This window comes from Perca fluviatilis, chromosome 3 (assembly GCF_010015445.1).
Source record: "Perca fluviatilis chromosome 3, GENO_Pfluv_1.0, whole genome shotgun sequence".
NCBI lineage: Eukaryota > Metazoa > Chordata > Actinopteri > Perciformes > Percidae > Perca > Perca fluviatilis.
In genome coordinates, this window is record NC_053114.1 from 38,630,415 (window position 1) to 38,646,321 (window position 15,907).

General features: G+C 42.3%; 1 protein-coding gene across 3 annotated transcripts in view; it reads left to right on the top strand.

The window, feature by feature from the left end:
• The window catches only part of lrp4 (low density lipoprotein receptor-related protein 4), a 156,953-nt gene that overhangs the window by 113,886 nt on the left and 27,160 nt on the right, over positions 1-15,907 (top strand). For all 3 annotated transcript variants that reach the window (XM_039795245.1, XM_039795246.1, XM_039795248.1), the window contains exons 8-15: positions 1-126; positions 1,074-1,199; positions 2,363-2,497; positions 3,126-3,251; positions 4,611-4,841; positions 5,622-5,778; positions 6,351-6,568; positions 14,966-15,142. In XM_039795245.1, coding sequence (XP_039651179.1) covers positions 1-126; positions 1,074-1,199; positions 2,363-2,497; positions 3,126-3,251; positions 4,611-4,841; positions 5,622-5,778; positions 6,351-6,568; positions 14,966-15,142 — 1,296 coding nt within the window. The remainder of the gene's footprint in view (positions 127-1,073; positions 1,200-2,362; positions 2,498-3,125; positions 3,252-4,610; positions 4,842-5,621; positions 5,779-6,350; positions 6,569-14,965; positions 15,143-15,907) is intronic.

Genomic DNA, 15,907 nt, shown 5'->3' on the forward strand with positions numbered 1-15,907 from the left:
CCACGTCCATGTGCACGGCTGACCAGTTCCGCTGCGGAACTGGACGCTGCGTACGGTTGTCATGGAGATGTGATGGCGAGCCTGACTGCTCTGACCGCAGTGATGAAGAGGGCTGTGAGAAAACTGGTAAGGCTGTAGTTGGTATCTTGTTTTCAGGAGCTAAATATAACACCAGCTTCAATCGTAGTCATGACAACAGCTCAGAACAGCCCTCCTCTACTCACAAACTCACTTTTTCCTTCTTTTGTTTTTGTGTGTGTGTGTGTGTGTGTGTGTGTGTGTGTGTGTGTGTGTGTGTGTGTGTGTGTGTGTGTGTGTGTGTGTGTGTGTGTGTGTGTGTGTGTGTGTGTGTGTGTGTGTGTGTGTTTGTTGAGAACACACAGTTGCTTTCAAATGCAAGACTGATTAGTTGGCAGTTCTTTCGCTGTTAGAAATCCCATCCCGTGGACAAACTACAGAACCTGGCCTAAGACAGAAATGAACAATCAACAGGCAGCACACATAAGAGAAAGATGGAACGTGTTCTACTCTGTTTGGAGTTTAACATAACTTTGCACGAACCTCACAAACCCTCAAATTCCCCCCCAACTTCCTAGCTTGAAAGTTAATACATTTTAACCCACTCCGATACAACAATCTCAATTGTTTGTTTTTTACTGAAAATGGTCTGTTTTTGCTCGTCGCAACACTGCATTTATATGCAATGAAATATTCAAATCCATGATGTCATTTTTATGGCTGCACGCTTGCATCAAATCAAAATTCCATTTGCATCATTCGTACATTTCCCTGTAGTTCTGCGTGAGGTCAGGAATCTCTAGGAGACTTTTAAATAAGCTGTTAATGAACAGTTACATCTAATGTGGAAGGAGAGTTTACTCGAGAAAAAAATCAAACACTTAAGCTCTCCTAATAAACGTTGGCCATGCACTTAAAGCTAAAACGGATTCTGTGTAACAACTGTTTAAAAAAACAAAACAAGTGAAGGGCAGAGTGATAAAGGAGATAAAGGGTTGTGGAGGCAATTGCTTGTTGTCTCACGGGATATACTGTATCATCTTATCTCCCCACAGAGAGTCCTCCATGTGCTCCTGATCAGTTCCAGTGTGGGAATGGACGCTGTATCGGTCAGAGGAAGGTGTGCAATGAGGTCAACGACTGCGGAGACGGGACCGACGAACACCCACACCACGACTGCCGTGAGTTGATGCGATATATCTGCGTCTGTGTTGCTGTGTAAAGACGGAACATTAAGACTTTTTTTAAATTCAGCCTTTTTTCATTAAATCATGCACAGACTCTGTAAGACTCTAAAACACGTACTCGCAAGGGATAAGACAGCGAGCTGATGACATTGTCTAAGTCATAAAGACTGACCTGAGCATTACACTCATCCCTTGTATTGTCTTCCTATCGACCAAAATTGAGCTGGTTTGGTTTGCCTGTTTATAAAGCATAAAGTAGCCTGTAAAGTCTCCCCCAGGTCTGTCTTACATCTTCTTAGCCAACTTGATTCCAACTTATTACCACAACTTTTACACTTCTTTGGAATTTATGGTCACTGTACCTCATTTACATGAAATTATGCCTAATTTTTTTTATCTTGACTAATAGTTAAGATCAAAGGAACATATATGTTTATGTGTTATCACAGATTTTGACCCGGTAGACTATGAAAGTAGTGATCATCAATTTTTATTTTAGTGTTGCATGTTATTTTTGGGGGTTGAAAGAAACCCACATTTCTGATATAAAAACTTTGGAAAAAGGGTTCAAATTTGACCTGAGGACAACATGAGGAATGTTAATTGAGATTAATTGACATTGTGTTTACATTTGGTTATTGAATTCCGTTTAATTTTAAATGCGATGCTGATTTAGAGACTTGACATTAGCAAAGCCTCTGATGGTAGGTAGGGGTAATACCATGTTTTCACACTGTTATTACTGCATTATTACATGCATTTCTTAACACTTAATACTTACAAGAGAGTTTTTTTTATGTGTGACAGCGTTATTAGTATGTAGTAATCCCCCTGGGGAGTATAAATGTGCTCATCATTTTTTTATTGCAGTCTGTCTGATATTATTATAATACAAGTCTGTGGGTCTTTGAGCATGAATGTGTATAGTAAATCTTATTATATTTTTAGTGGAATTTAGTGGAAGTGGAATTTTAGGCTTAAAAAGGTCAGGGGAGTCACCAATAACATCAGGGGTTCTCTTCTCGCTGCTTGTAGGCCTAAAACATTTCAAGGCTCAACACCAGATGAGTCATACCTTTTTTACAGTGTGTGGTTGTATGCATACTAAATCAGCACGCTGTGTTTATGGTCCCGTAATGTTCCTGTGTGCCGTGCAGGTCCGCGTTCCAGCGAGGGCAACTGTAACCAGAATAACGGAGGCTGCTCCCAGAAGTGTCAGATGGTCAGAGGACTGGTCCAGTGCACCTGTCACACTGGATACCGACTGATGGACGACGGCAAAGCCTGCCAGGGTGTGTGTGTGTGTGTGTGTGTGTGTGTGTGTGTGTGTGTGGGTGTGTGTGTGTGTGTGTGTGTGTGTGTGTGTGTGTGTGTGTGTGTGTGTGTGTGTGTGTGTGTGTGTGTGTGTGTGTGTGTGTGTGTGTGTGTGTGTGTGTGTGTGTGTGTGTGTGTGTGTGTGTGAGGTTGTCTTCATGCCAGCACGATATTTGCCAAAAAGTATGAACAAATTTCACTGGAACTTGAGGTTGAGGTTTGGGCTAAGAAATTATTGATAAGAATTTGGTGTGGGCCTAAATCTGGGATTTCTGCCACGAGTCCAAAGTTTTATTGCCAGAATTTTCAAACGCATGAAGACACACGCTATGTTTCCAGATTGTGCGGGGTGTGTTTGCAAGGTCAAGAAATGAATTAAAAATGTAAGGTGTTGAAAAAGAAGTAGGGTGTGGATGTGTATCAAAAGTTTGTTTTATAAAACAAAAAAGTTTTATATATATATATATATATATATATATATATATATATATATATATATATATATATATATATATATATATATATATACCAACACATATATACCACCTCTCTGCAAATTTGTGTCTTGAATTCATTGTTGTCTTCTGTCTCTGTGGTCTGTTCCAGATGTGGACGAGTGTGCTGAAGAAGGCTACTGCAGCCAGGGCTGTACCAACACGGAGGGGGGGTTCCAGTGCTGGTGCGTTCAGGGCTACGAGCTCCGACCTGACAAGCGCAGCTGCAAAGCTTTGGGTAAAAACCACTGCACTCTATTTCAACCTTGACATGTGACCACAGAGAAGTCGCTGGGTTTGACCTCCAATAAAAACACGGTTGCATAGTGTTTATACTTGCTCCAGCGGTAACTGTATCCATTCCTCAGCTCGGGGGTCTTTGCTCAGAATGAGGTTGGCTCATTCGGAAGGTCTGGACTAGATTTAGATATGCAGTGAAGGTAGAGTGCAGGCCTGGTACAGCAGCCCATCAATCTGATGCAAACCCAGGTCAGGACTGTCCGTCAGCCAGCTGCCAGGCCCCCAACCTTCGTCTCCAGTCAGATTAATGCTTGCTTTTATTAAAAGTGACCATCCGTCCATACTCTTTTCTCTTTTGTTTCTTTCCAACTTTTACTTCATCGTTTTTTTTACTTCAAGTCAAGTCTCCGAGCTAGAGTCCAAGTCTCAAGTTTCTGAGCTAGAGTCCAAGTCTCAAGTCTCTGAGCTAGAGTCCAAGTCAAGTCTGAAGTCTCTGAGCTAGAGTCCAAGTCAAGTCTGAAGTCTCTGAGCTAGAGTCCAAGTCAAGTCTGAAGTCTCTGAGCTAGAGTCCAAGTCAAGTCTCAAGTCTCTGAGCTAGAGTCCAAGTCTCAAGTCTCTGAGCTAGAGTCCAAGTCAAGTCTCAAGTCTCTGAGCTAGAGGCCAAGTCAAGTCTCAAGTCTCTGAGCTAGAGGCCAAGTCAAGTCTCAAGTCTCTGAGCTAGAGGCCAAGTCAAGTCTGAAGTCTCTGAGCTAGAGGCCAAGTCAAGTCAAGTCTGAAGTCTCTGAGCTAGAGGCCAAGTCAAGTCAAGTCTCAAGTCTCTGAGCTAGAGGCCAAGTCAAGTCAAGTCTCAAGTCTCTGAGCTAGAGTCCAAGTCAAGTCTCAAGTCTCTGAGCTAGAGGCCAAGTCAAGTCTGAAGTCTCTGAGCTAGAGTCCAAGTCTCAAGTCTCTGAGCTAGAGTCCAAGTCAAGTCTCAAGTCTCTGAGCTAGAGGCCAAGTCAATTCCCAGGTCTTTGAGCTGGAGTCCACATATTTAGCATTCAGCGCTTCTTTTGTTTGGCCCTTGTTGCATGAAGTTTTCAAAGCCAAAGCAGCTGCCGGTGCAGTCAGAATGTTTATTGTCCTCTCACGTGTGGCCGCGTGTTACGAAGTTAGGTGGATATGTTACGGTCGGCTCATCAGACGTTACCTAAAAACTCCCACATTTTGAGTCTGAGTCGAGTCTGAAGTCACTGTGTGTGCGACTCCAGTGCGACTTGAGTCAGTCTCAAACTCGAGTCCCCAGCTCTGGCCTCTGGCTGTTTTCCTTTCCACTTTAATTCACATGGTCTTCATCTCTGTCCTTGTTCCTGTCCTTTAGGCCCGGAGCCCGTGCTGCTGTTCGCCAACCGTATCGACATCCGTCAGGTTTTGCCGCATCGTTCCGAGTACACCCTGCTGCTAAACAACCTGGAGAACGCCATCGCCCTGGACTTCCACCACAGCCGTGAGCTGGTCTTCTGGTCCGACGTGACGCTGGACCGCATCATGAAGGCCAACCTCAACGGCTCCAACGTGGAAGAGGTTGTCTCCACAGGTCTGGAGAGCCCAGGTGCGTATGGCGGCCAATAGGATGCAGGTTCAGATATAGGTCAACATGCCCATTTATCATTTATCCAATTTATTCAACTCGGCTGCTTTCTGTCCAACTATACTCAGCTCTCCCTCACTTCATCCATCGTCTTGTTCATATACATCTTTTTTTTCTTTCGGTCTCTTATTTTCAGTCTCTTTCTCTTTTTTTTCTCTCTTTATTTTGCTTTTTGTCTTCCTTGCTTTGTCTCAGCCTCAGTGTCTCTTGCTCTTTTCAACTCTCTATTCTTTTTGGTCTTTTTCACCCTCTTTCTTAGTTTTTTTTTCTTTTCAGTATATTTGACTGTTACTACTGTGAAACTCTATTGCCATGACGTTCTGATCACATGTTGTGAAAGCACATATATAAACAGGCTAAAGTGAAACGAACATACAATGAATACATACAAAATAGTGATATTAAGATCAGAGAATAAAACAAGTTACAGATGACACCGACAGGAATAGTTCAACATTGTGGGAAATGAAGACACAGAGAGGAACAATCTCATGTCTGTCTGTTATTAAGCATGGAGCTGGAGTTAGCTTAGCATAAAGCCTGAAAGCAGAGGGAAACGGCTAGCTTGGCTATGTCCAAAGTGTAAAAAAAACACCTTCTAAGCGCACCTGCCAACACGTTGTATCTTGTGTTTTTAAGATGTACATGAGAGATTTAAACAGAACTGTTGTAAAACATTAGTTAAACATAAAATAGTCCATATTCAAATTCAAAATGTTTTTTTTTTTTGGTCTCATTTAGGTGGACTGGCCATAGACTGGATCCATGACAAGTTGTACTGGACAGACTCTGGGACGTCTCGTATCGAGGTGGCAAACCTGGACGGGACGCACCGCAAGGTGCTGCTGTGGCAGAACATGGAGAAGCCCCGAGCCATCGCGCTGCACCCCATAGAGGGGTATGAGTCAAAATACACACACACACACACACACACACACACACAAAGTGTATAAATCACTACAGATGGTTTCAAATGCACACATGCTCATATATACAGTACATATCCCCTCTGGATGTGTCCCAGTTGTAGTGTTGCAGCAGAACAAGGATTAAAGTTTGGCAGCACCGCAGTGCCCACAGGCGAGCATCTGTGTGGAACAAGTATTTCATGAAAGGGGCAGCAGCTAAGTGTGTTTTCATCCCCAGCTTCATATGCTGCAGTGGCAGGAAAAAGTTTTAATTGAAAGCCCCAGAGAAATGTTAAGCCCGAAAACTCATTCAGCTTATTAGGTAGCTCATTTGCATAGGATAATTAAAAAATATCCCCCCCAAAAAAAGTAGCTCTTTCCTCTGATGCCGGTCAGAACAGATGAGTGATGATGAGGAGGACATGAATGTCGAGGACAGAGGAGACTTTTTATTATATCCGACATCTGCTGTGTCATGAATCCTGACAACAATCTGTTTACCTCTTGACAACAAGTAAAAAAGTAAGCAAACTAACCGTGGCTGTCCCACTTTCCTCCTCAGTAAGATCTACTGGACAGACTGGGGCAACACACCTCGCATCGAGTACGCCAACATGGATGGCTCCAACCGGCGGGTTATCGCAGACACACACCTGTTCTGGCCCAACGGCCTCACCATTGACTATGCCGGCCGCCGCATGTACTGGGTGGACGCAAAGCACCATGTCATCGAGAGGGCAGACCTGGATGGACGCAACCGCAAGGCCGTCATCAGCCAAGGTAAACTCCCATCTGTCACCTGTCTTTTCTGGCTAGGGTTGGGTATCAAGAACCAGTTCAGAATTGGAGTTTGTTACAGATAGAACTCAGACATTGTTAAGAAACATGCAAAGTACTACCCCTGTTTTTTTTTTTTTTCCTTGACAGTTACATACTGTACAAGTTTATTGTTTTTATATGGTGGACTGGAGCTTGTACCTAGATTGTGGGTCTAAAACATTCGATGAACTCCTCCAGAAATCCATATTTTTAACAAAGGACACGTAAGGACTTTGCGATTGCCAGTTTCAGCAATAAAGTCTAGAGGAAGCTGCAGCTGCTTTACAATAAAAGCCTCATGGCTATCAGGTGGAAACCTTTACATGTGAAGGAACAATATTAAATGTTATGTTTGCAATAACAGAAGCCTAACTACATATTTCATTGCAAGTCCGAGCAGAAAGGATGAGAGAATCTGTGATAAAGTTGTCTGGTTATTCTGCCCTTGGTTGAGGTGTTTAAGCGGAAGCACGGAAGAATCACATCATGTATGGCATCACATAATTTATGGCAACACAAATTGAGGCGATTCATGTTCTTTTACATGTAAAATGTAAACCTACCCAACAATATTTCTGGTGCCTTGTTTATTTCATTGAAAGTTTTGAGTGAGCTGAAGAGAAACGTGGAGAGATGTGGTGAACAAAGGTCTGGCTGGAGTTCTGCTCATTAATTACAACACACACACACACACACACACACACACACACACACACACACACACACACACAAAAACAAAGAAGCACACACACACAAAGAAGCACACACACAAGCAGACAATGTCAAGCAGATATAGTATGTAGCATGCTGACTCTACTTAATTATACCATGCAGAGTTAATTAATGCCATATTTCCATTATATACATACACATGTGCATGCCACTGAAATGCACACACACAGACGCCGTAAAGGACAACATAAAGCCGTGCGTGCCTCTGTTTATGCTGTTGGTTCCTACAGTAAAGCCAAAACTGTGTGTTAGCACTAAAATTGGGGATCTGGCATTTACAGACCTAAGGAAGCAGGGTACTGATCTGTCACAAATCTTCGCAAGTATAAACACACACTCTGGTCTGTTTCTGAGGCCTTGTGTTGGATTAAGATGTGTTTCTCAGGTTTTGGCTGAACTATGTAGCTCTGTAAAAAAATTTTTACAGTAGGTGTTAGCTAACAGAGCGGCTTTCAATTTGGGACTTTTTTTTCTTCTTTTTCTGATGAAGTAAAGAAAGAGTGGAAGCACATCAGTGACAATCAAGAGTGTTCCAGAGTGTGAAAAGAGAGAAGGACACAGGAAAGTGTGTGTGTGTGTGTGTGTGTGTGCCCCCCATCAGCCCTGTGAGCTCTTCTTAATGGTGTGTGCTCTCAGGATAAAAGGCTGTAATTGGCCCTGGCCTTTCTCCACAGCCTCTGTTTGCTCAGACAACACACAGGACAAATGGGACATTTGTGCGTCTGTATGTGTGTGAGCGTGTGCATAGTTACGTTGTGAGCCGCGGTGGCCAGGAATGTTAACGAGTGTCTATCTCCCTACATCTTTAGTTTTCCGTGTGTGTTAGCTGGATGTGTGCCAGCCCCTCTGTCATTGGAGCTGGACAGCAGGCTATCGCTGCTATCAATCTGCCCACCTGTGCAGGTGGGGGACAGGAAGAGGTGTGTGTGTGTGTGTGTGTGTGTGTGTGTGTGTGTGTGTGTGTGTGTGTGTGTGTGTGTGTGTGTGTGTGTGTGTGTGTGTGTGTGTGTGTGTGTGCTATCGCAGCGATGCCTCATTCACAATGAGCAATCTGCTGCATGACACTGGGCATCCATTCAGTCCTTTAGGAAGTAATGACGATAGACCAACGAATCAATTCGCCCTTGTAGACAAGCGCTCCTTTCAAAGGTCACAACATAATGTCTTAAAGTTCACTAAAATACAAAGTTCTTGCATAGTGTACTAGGCAATGGGGTCATTAAAATATAAAGGGTTCATCCTCTGGAGAATAGTAATGTGCTTGAAATCTTTCCCGAGAAATAGTAAACTATATTGAGATATCTTGTGTGTAGAGCTTAGAGCTGGGCCATAAGGAGAAAATCAAATATGACCATATTTTTGACCACATACCTCGCTAACAATATTGCGGCGATATTGTAGGGTTCACTATTGGTGCTTTCACAAAATATTTACACAATGAGATATTTGATAAAATAATCATCGGTAATGTAGATATAAGTGGGTAACGTCAAATAATAGATCAGTTAGAACAGTCTCATCACTTTACTGTAATACAGCCTTTAAAACCAGATATATCCAATATTTAAGATGATATCCAGCCTCATATTTTGGAAATTCTTTATTAGGAATAACCCCTTGAGATGTAGCATCTCGCTTTCAAGGGGGTCCTTAAAGGCAACCATATACAATACATTCACAATTAGATAAAACAGTTAACAAAACAACTTGAGGAGACCTCAAGAAAAACATACATCATCAGACATACATACATACTGACAAACAAAAGCAAAGCTCTCCTTCACACCAAAACCACCCATATCCTCCCCATTTAAACCATTAAATATTAGACAGTAAACAGTGAAGGTTATTCATATACAGTTTAAAAAAAAAAAATCTAAATAATATCGATAAATTGCCTTGCCCTAGTAGAGCTACAGTAAAATGATTCCCTGTGGGTGACACTAGAGGAAGACTTTTGCTACCACTAGGAGTCACCAGGTTGATTTTACATTTGTGTCTTCTTCAGTCTTCATGTTTATTTAGTTAACTTGCCTATTACCATTAATGTGATGACATCCTCCTCTCGGGTACATCTTTTTGATTATTACAGAGTATTAATTTTCAGTAGACAAGTTTGGATAAGATGTGTACAGTATATTGTTCAGCAGCGTGTAGCGTTCTGTCCAGCTGGAGGCGACGTTGTGTTGCCGAGGAACTGTAAGTAGAAGGTGTGACAGATTCAGTCGAGGCGTGAAAGGACTGGGAGGTGCCACATGTAGGTTAAAGGGGACATTACTGTGAAGGCTGGTGGGACGTTTGATGCCCTGTCGGCCTGCAGCTGCTCCTCCAGCTGTCCCGGAAAAAAAAAAAGGAGCGGGTGGGGTGGGGATGTAGAGACGACAAGGAAGAAGGTGACCGTATCAAAACCAGGCGCCTGGCAGATGCCGATGACTCAGAGGAGGGAAGAGGGTGCACTGTTGTCTCCCTCATGTTAGGATAAGATCAGAAAACACACGCATTCAGCCAGCATCACCTCACACACACCTGGACCTGAGGAGGAGGGACATCAGTGTACAGACATGGTCTTGTTGTTTTCACTTGTCTTGACTGATTCTTGATTAAAATTTTTTTTTTTTTTTATTAACTTGAAATTACCTTAAGTAAGGTACCATCAGTATTGTTTTGGGATTGGTTCCGAAACTCAGGTATTGTTTCAGCACTTAAAAGTTATCAATGTGATAAGGTTTAGGAATTTTGGACCGGCTATACATGTTAATAACCTATGTCAGGTTGCAGGGACCCAGGTTCCGTTGTTCTTAGGTCTATCCTAGCAGGATGGATTTGCACATATGAAGCTGGGTCCAGATTAGTTTAATGATAGCCAGACAGATTATATTAAGGGGACGGAAGAATGAAGGGGTGCCGTCAATCCAGGAGTGGGCTTGTGAGATGGCTAGGGTGGCGGCGTTTGAAAAGATGTCATATAAACTGTTTACCAGATTGGATGTCTATACTAGAAAAGGGGGGGAAGTACCTGAACTTCCTGGAGGCCTCCCTAAGAAGCTTTGTGCTGAGGAGAGACGTGTATGATGGGCTTATGGTGTTGTCATTTATAAATATGTTTATTTGGTCTATTGTCTATTTTGTTGAATGGTCTGGAATATTGTAGTTACTATGTCATCTTTTCTTGATTTTTGTCTGGTGTTAAAAAAAATATATATTTTTTTTAATCACAAAAAAAAAAAATTCAAACAATACCCAACCCTAGGCCGATGTAATATGGAGAAAAGAAGCCTTTACAAAAGGAATCCCAGGGCTTATGCCACGTTCTAGTTACCTCGGAACTCGCAACTAGGAATGACGTCATGCCCGAGTTGAATGCGTTCTATTTAAAAGTCGATTTCCATTGTTTTCATTAGCTCTAGCCCGGTTAGCTATTGTTAGCAACCAGTTGATAACAACGCATTACGCCGTTTTTTGTGCATGCAAACAACGTAACAACATGTCCACAGATAGAAGTTGGACATGCCTGTGTGAACGACTGATTTAGTGACACAAATGAGACAGAAGTGCTTATAACTTTATGTTACTGCAGCTTTCACAACTCTTGATACAGGGGGCAGCCATGTTGGATTTTGAACTCTAGCTACTGCGAGGTTGTACGAGTTCCGAGCTGGTAAATACGAGGTCAGGGGGCGTGTTTCCGACTTTGACCTCGTAAAAAACGAGTTCCGAGGTAAATAGAACGCGGCATAAGTACGTCTGTGTTTTGCCATGCAAGTACACATGGGAAATGCAGTTCTCAGTTGTAGTTTCTAGGTCCAAGTACACAGAACACCTTAAATACAACATATTGCAAACAAGTAGATAAATTAATACAGAAAGTTATCATTAAACCAAATTAAGATAGACATAAATTCCTTTGCGTCGAAAGGAGCCAGTTGAGGTGGTTCGGGCATCTGGTAAGGATGCCCCCTGGGCGCCTCCCTAGGGAGGTGTTCCAGGCACGTCCAGCTGGGAGGAGGCCTCGGGGAAGACCCAGGACTAGGTGGAGGGATTATATCTCCAACCTGGCCTGGGATCACCTCGGGATCCCCCAGACGGAGCTGGTTAATGTGGCTCGGGAAAGGGAAGTTTGGGGTCCCCTGCTGGAGCTGATCCCCCCGCAACCCGACACCAGATAAGCGGACGAAGATGGATGGATGGATGGATGGATGGATGGATGGATGGATACATTTGAAGTGAAAAAAATGTAAAGCTACAGTACCTACAGCTGTCAAACGCATCAATAAACATCATGTATAGTATAATGCTTATATCAAAATCCACATTTAAACATGCGCGTATGTGTGTATATCCAATACATTTATCTTTGATAAAGTCTTTGTTCTATGTCCCCCCCCCCCTCTTGTCAGTTATGCATAGTCGGTACCCTGACAGCCGCGATTGGCTTCAATTAAAAATACAAACTGAACAGCCAGCCCGTATTGCGCTTCCCATGTCTTTCAAAATCCAAATCCATGTCTTCCAAAAGTGTGTGACATCCACGTTTCAACGGTACGCGAGGGGTGTACCTTATAGCAATTAGTTATTAAAGAATTATGATCAAAATATGTACAGAAAATGCTAAAAAAAAAAAAATAAAATAGTTGAGGCTCTCTGGTGGACACACTGTGTACTGGTGACACTGTCTACATAGCTTTGGCATTTCTGTACTGACATTTCTTGTTACGAATCAGCCAAGACTTACCGATACACGTCTAATAAGATACAACTGCTTCTCATTTATAACAAAGCTTTGAGGCATTAAGCAACATTCTCTGAAAGGCAAACTGAATTAAAATACATTCACTCTCATCCGGCTCATTATTATTCTGGTGTCTCTCCAGTTTTAGCCATTTACCACTTGACATTTATGCCGTGCTGTAAAACACTGTCATTAAATGAGCAGCTCTGTTTTTTTTAAAAAGCCCTGCGCCAGCATGCTCGCCACACCACCACCACTACCACCTCCACCACCACAGCTCCGTGTAGCAGCAGAAATCACTTTTTCCATCCATTTAGCACTCTCATCCAACTGGTTGTGCAGCTACTTCACTAGAGGAGGATTAAGCTGGAGAGAGAAAGAGAATGTTAAGTGTGGAAGAGTCACCCTGAGCACATGTTCCCAGTGGAGACAAATCTGCAAGGAGATCCCTGTTACACATGTTAGTATTTAAATTAATAATAATTACATTTTAGTTTTAACTTTTAGAGCCCTACATGGACAGACACCTCAATATATTGGAGACATGTTGACCCCTTACTCTTCTTTCCGCACTCTTCGTTCCTCAGGTCAAAATCTCCTAATGGTTCCTAAAACCCGCCTTAAAACTTGGGGAGACCGCTTTTTTCAGGCAGTTGCTCCCAAATTGTGGAACGCCCTGCCCCTGTCGCTGCGTGTGGCCAATTCTACTGTTTCTTTTAAAAAACAGCTGAAGACACAACTATTCAGACAAGCTTTCAGTTGACTGAGCTATCATTTTTGCATCGTTTTGTATGATGTTTTTTAAATTGTTATATTCGTTGCTTGTGAAGCACTTTGTGATTCTATCTGTGATAGGTGCTATATAAAAAAATAAAATAAAGCTTACTTAGTATTAAGCCAGGGTCCCTCTGATATGGGCTGTCAGAAATATGTACAAAGACAAAAGTAAAAAAAAAAAAAAAGTCATGTGCCTCAAAGCCTCGATGCAAAATTTGAATGTAACCAACTTTTTAAAGGCCCTGAAACTAATCTTTGCAATCCGCTTCACTTACTGTAAGTGATGGGGTTTTATATGGCCACATAATGATCTGACGAAGTTAGAACAGCACATGGTTATTTGACATGAAGGATTCTTGTACTTTTTCTTTTGTGTGTGTGTGTTCTTCTCACTGCTTTGAAGTGGGTGGAACAAAGTGTCGGACAAACTGACATCAGCTGAACTGTTCTAACTTTAAAGGAACACGCCGACTAATTGGGACTTATTTACCGTATCCTCCAGAGTTAGATAAGTCCATACATACCCTTCTCATCTTCTTGCGTATTGTAAGTCTGTCTGACGCCCCAACCGCTAGCCTGGTTAGCACAGATCCTGGAGGTAACCAACTCCAACTAGCCTACTGCTCCCAATAAGTGACAAAATAATGCCAACATTTTCCTATTTACAGGAATATATTTGTGATTTGTATAGTCACAGGTTGTACAAATAAGGTCATATGAGACACCGCCGTCTTCTAACCGTATACAAACTGGGAACTATAGTCTCAGAAAGGCGAAGCACTGCTACTCTCTGCTCCTCACCACAGGGCTTCTCAGGTGCTGCAAGAAAATCACTCTGCCCAAGTAGCAGTGCTTCGCCTTTCTGAGAATATAGTTCCCAGTTTGTATATGGTTAGAAGATGGCTGGCGGGGGGAGGTCGGACAGAGTTACAGCACGCACGGAGATGAGAAGGGTATGTATTGACTTGTCTAACTCTGGGGGATACGGTGAATAAGCTAAAGTCCCAATAAGTCGTGTGTTCCTTTAACTCTGATCATTGCTCATTTAGTCACAAATGTTCATGATATCCTGTACTTACAGAAATATAGGAAAATAATTGTTTTAAGACAATCCCATTTCTACTAATGTATTTCTCCATTTAAGCTAAAAAAAAGAAACTCCTAAAAAGCACCATTTAGACCATCAACAGACACGGAAACTCTCCAATTATTTATATATATATATAAAAATGTTACTCTTGTAAAACATTACATTTTTGCCTCCACGTGCCATTTCCGCTGATCTCCACACTTTATTCTTTATTCTTGCCTCTTGGCTTCGGTTCCGTTTCCCTCTGTCCAGTTCCACCTGCGTACGTGACTGGTCATTGGTATACTGACAGTTCATTGGACAGCTACTCCTTAAGGAGAGTGGGAAGGGAAAGGAGTATCCTGCATGCACACAACCGAACAACATCGGTTTCCTTATAGAACCAAAAAAAAAACATTGCTCACATGTGCAGTCTGGGCTGTTGTTTCCTTCAGATTAAAATCTCACATGAAATGATTTACATAAACATACACAAACATGAATAATATGTCATTGCAGACTTAAGACGAGAACTGGTGTATATCTGTCCAGTCTCTTGTACCAGTCTGACCCGGTTTAAGGGCTGGTCTCGATCTTGCTTTCAGATTCTGTACCGAAAAAGTCACATTACTTAAGGAAACCAATGGAGCGTATCTGCTTTTGGCCGCCCTGGCCACAACTTAACCAGCCACAGGCCAATGAGAGGCAGAGTAATTGAAAGCAGCTATAAATGGGGACATTATGACATCAGCCAAGCCCACAGCACTGAATAAGAGGATGTTTGGAGAGCGTTGGTGGAACAAGCCAAATGCCACATTTATTCTTTCCATTTTATTGTGTTTGGATTTAAATGTCCACATGAACTTCACAGAATCGTTATTTCTTGTTCATTATAAAGGTGTCAAAACGTAACGCCGGTGGTTGTTTACATCCTTTAAAAAGCAGCTCATTGTTTCATGAAAGATGTTATGGGCCTGTTTCTGGTTTTATTGCACACTTCATCCAGCATCTCTCACCGTTTTTTTGAATCTCTGTTTCTCTCTCTGTGTAGGCTTACCCCACCCGTTTGCCATCACAGTGTTTGAGGACAGCCTATACTGGACCGACTGGCACACCAAGAGCATCAACAGTGCCAATAAATTCACCGGCAAGAACCAGGAGATAATTCGCAACAAGCTGCACTTTCCCATGGACATCCACACCCTGCACCCCCAGAGGCAGCCTGCAGGTCGGTACACAGAAGTGCAGAATTAAAAGTTTTAAGTTGAACGTTTGTTGAATATCCCAGTAATTAGTGGTACACATTTTGGGAGTGCGAGCAGTCAAGGTCCCCTGTGGGAGGATCAGAGGACAGATGGGAGCTAAATGAAGTTTTTAATACGCTCTATCAAAGGCTTTGTTGTTGTTATGATCATATCTCGTTATTGTTGTGAAATGACAGCAAGGTCATTAAACAGCGACAGGAATCGGGTCAATCAATAGCATCACAATGGGAGAATACATAGTCCATATTGATGTTGCATTTTGTCTTTTTTTCAAGGCGAAACCACAGAATGATCAGTAAAGTGACCTGTAAACGGTCAAAGTCTTTCCAGGAAAAAGCTCATGCACGATTGATTGATGATTTAATGGCTTTAGATTCATGGAATCGAACGTCTGTGCCTGGTCTGGTTTTGGTTACAAAAAAAAAAGGCAGTGGACAATAACATACTGCACAGTATTTGGACAAAGGGATGTGCAGAGATATTACACTACAAACTGGTGTTCTCCATTCATGAGACTTGAAGGCTCCTTATATGGTCATTTGTCCACCCCACATTGCTTCAAATCTGTCTGTGATTGGGTGTGCATTTCTTTTCTTTTTTTTAAAGTGAGTTGTGGGTGAGAACAATGGATCTATTTATGAAAACATCCAAGTTTGCAGCCTTAAGAAGTAGAACATGTCATGCAGCAGGCGGGAGAACTAAATAATGAGCAACAAAACATCAAACGC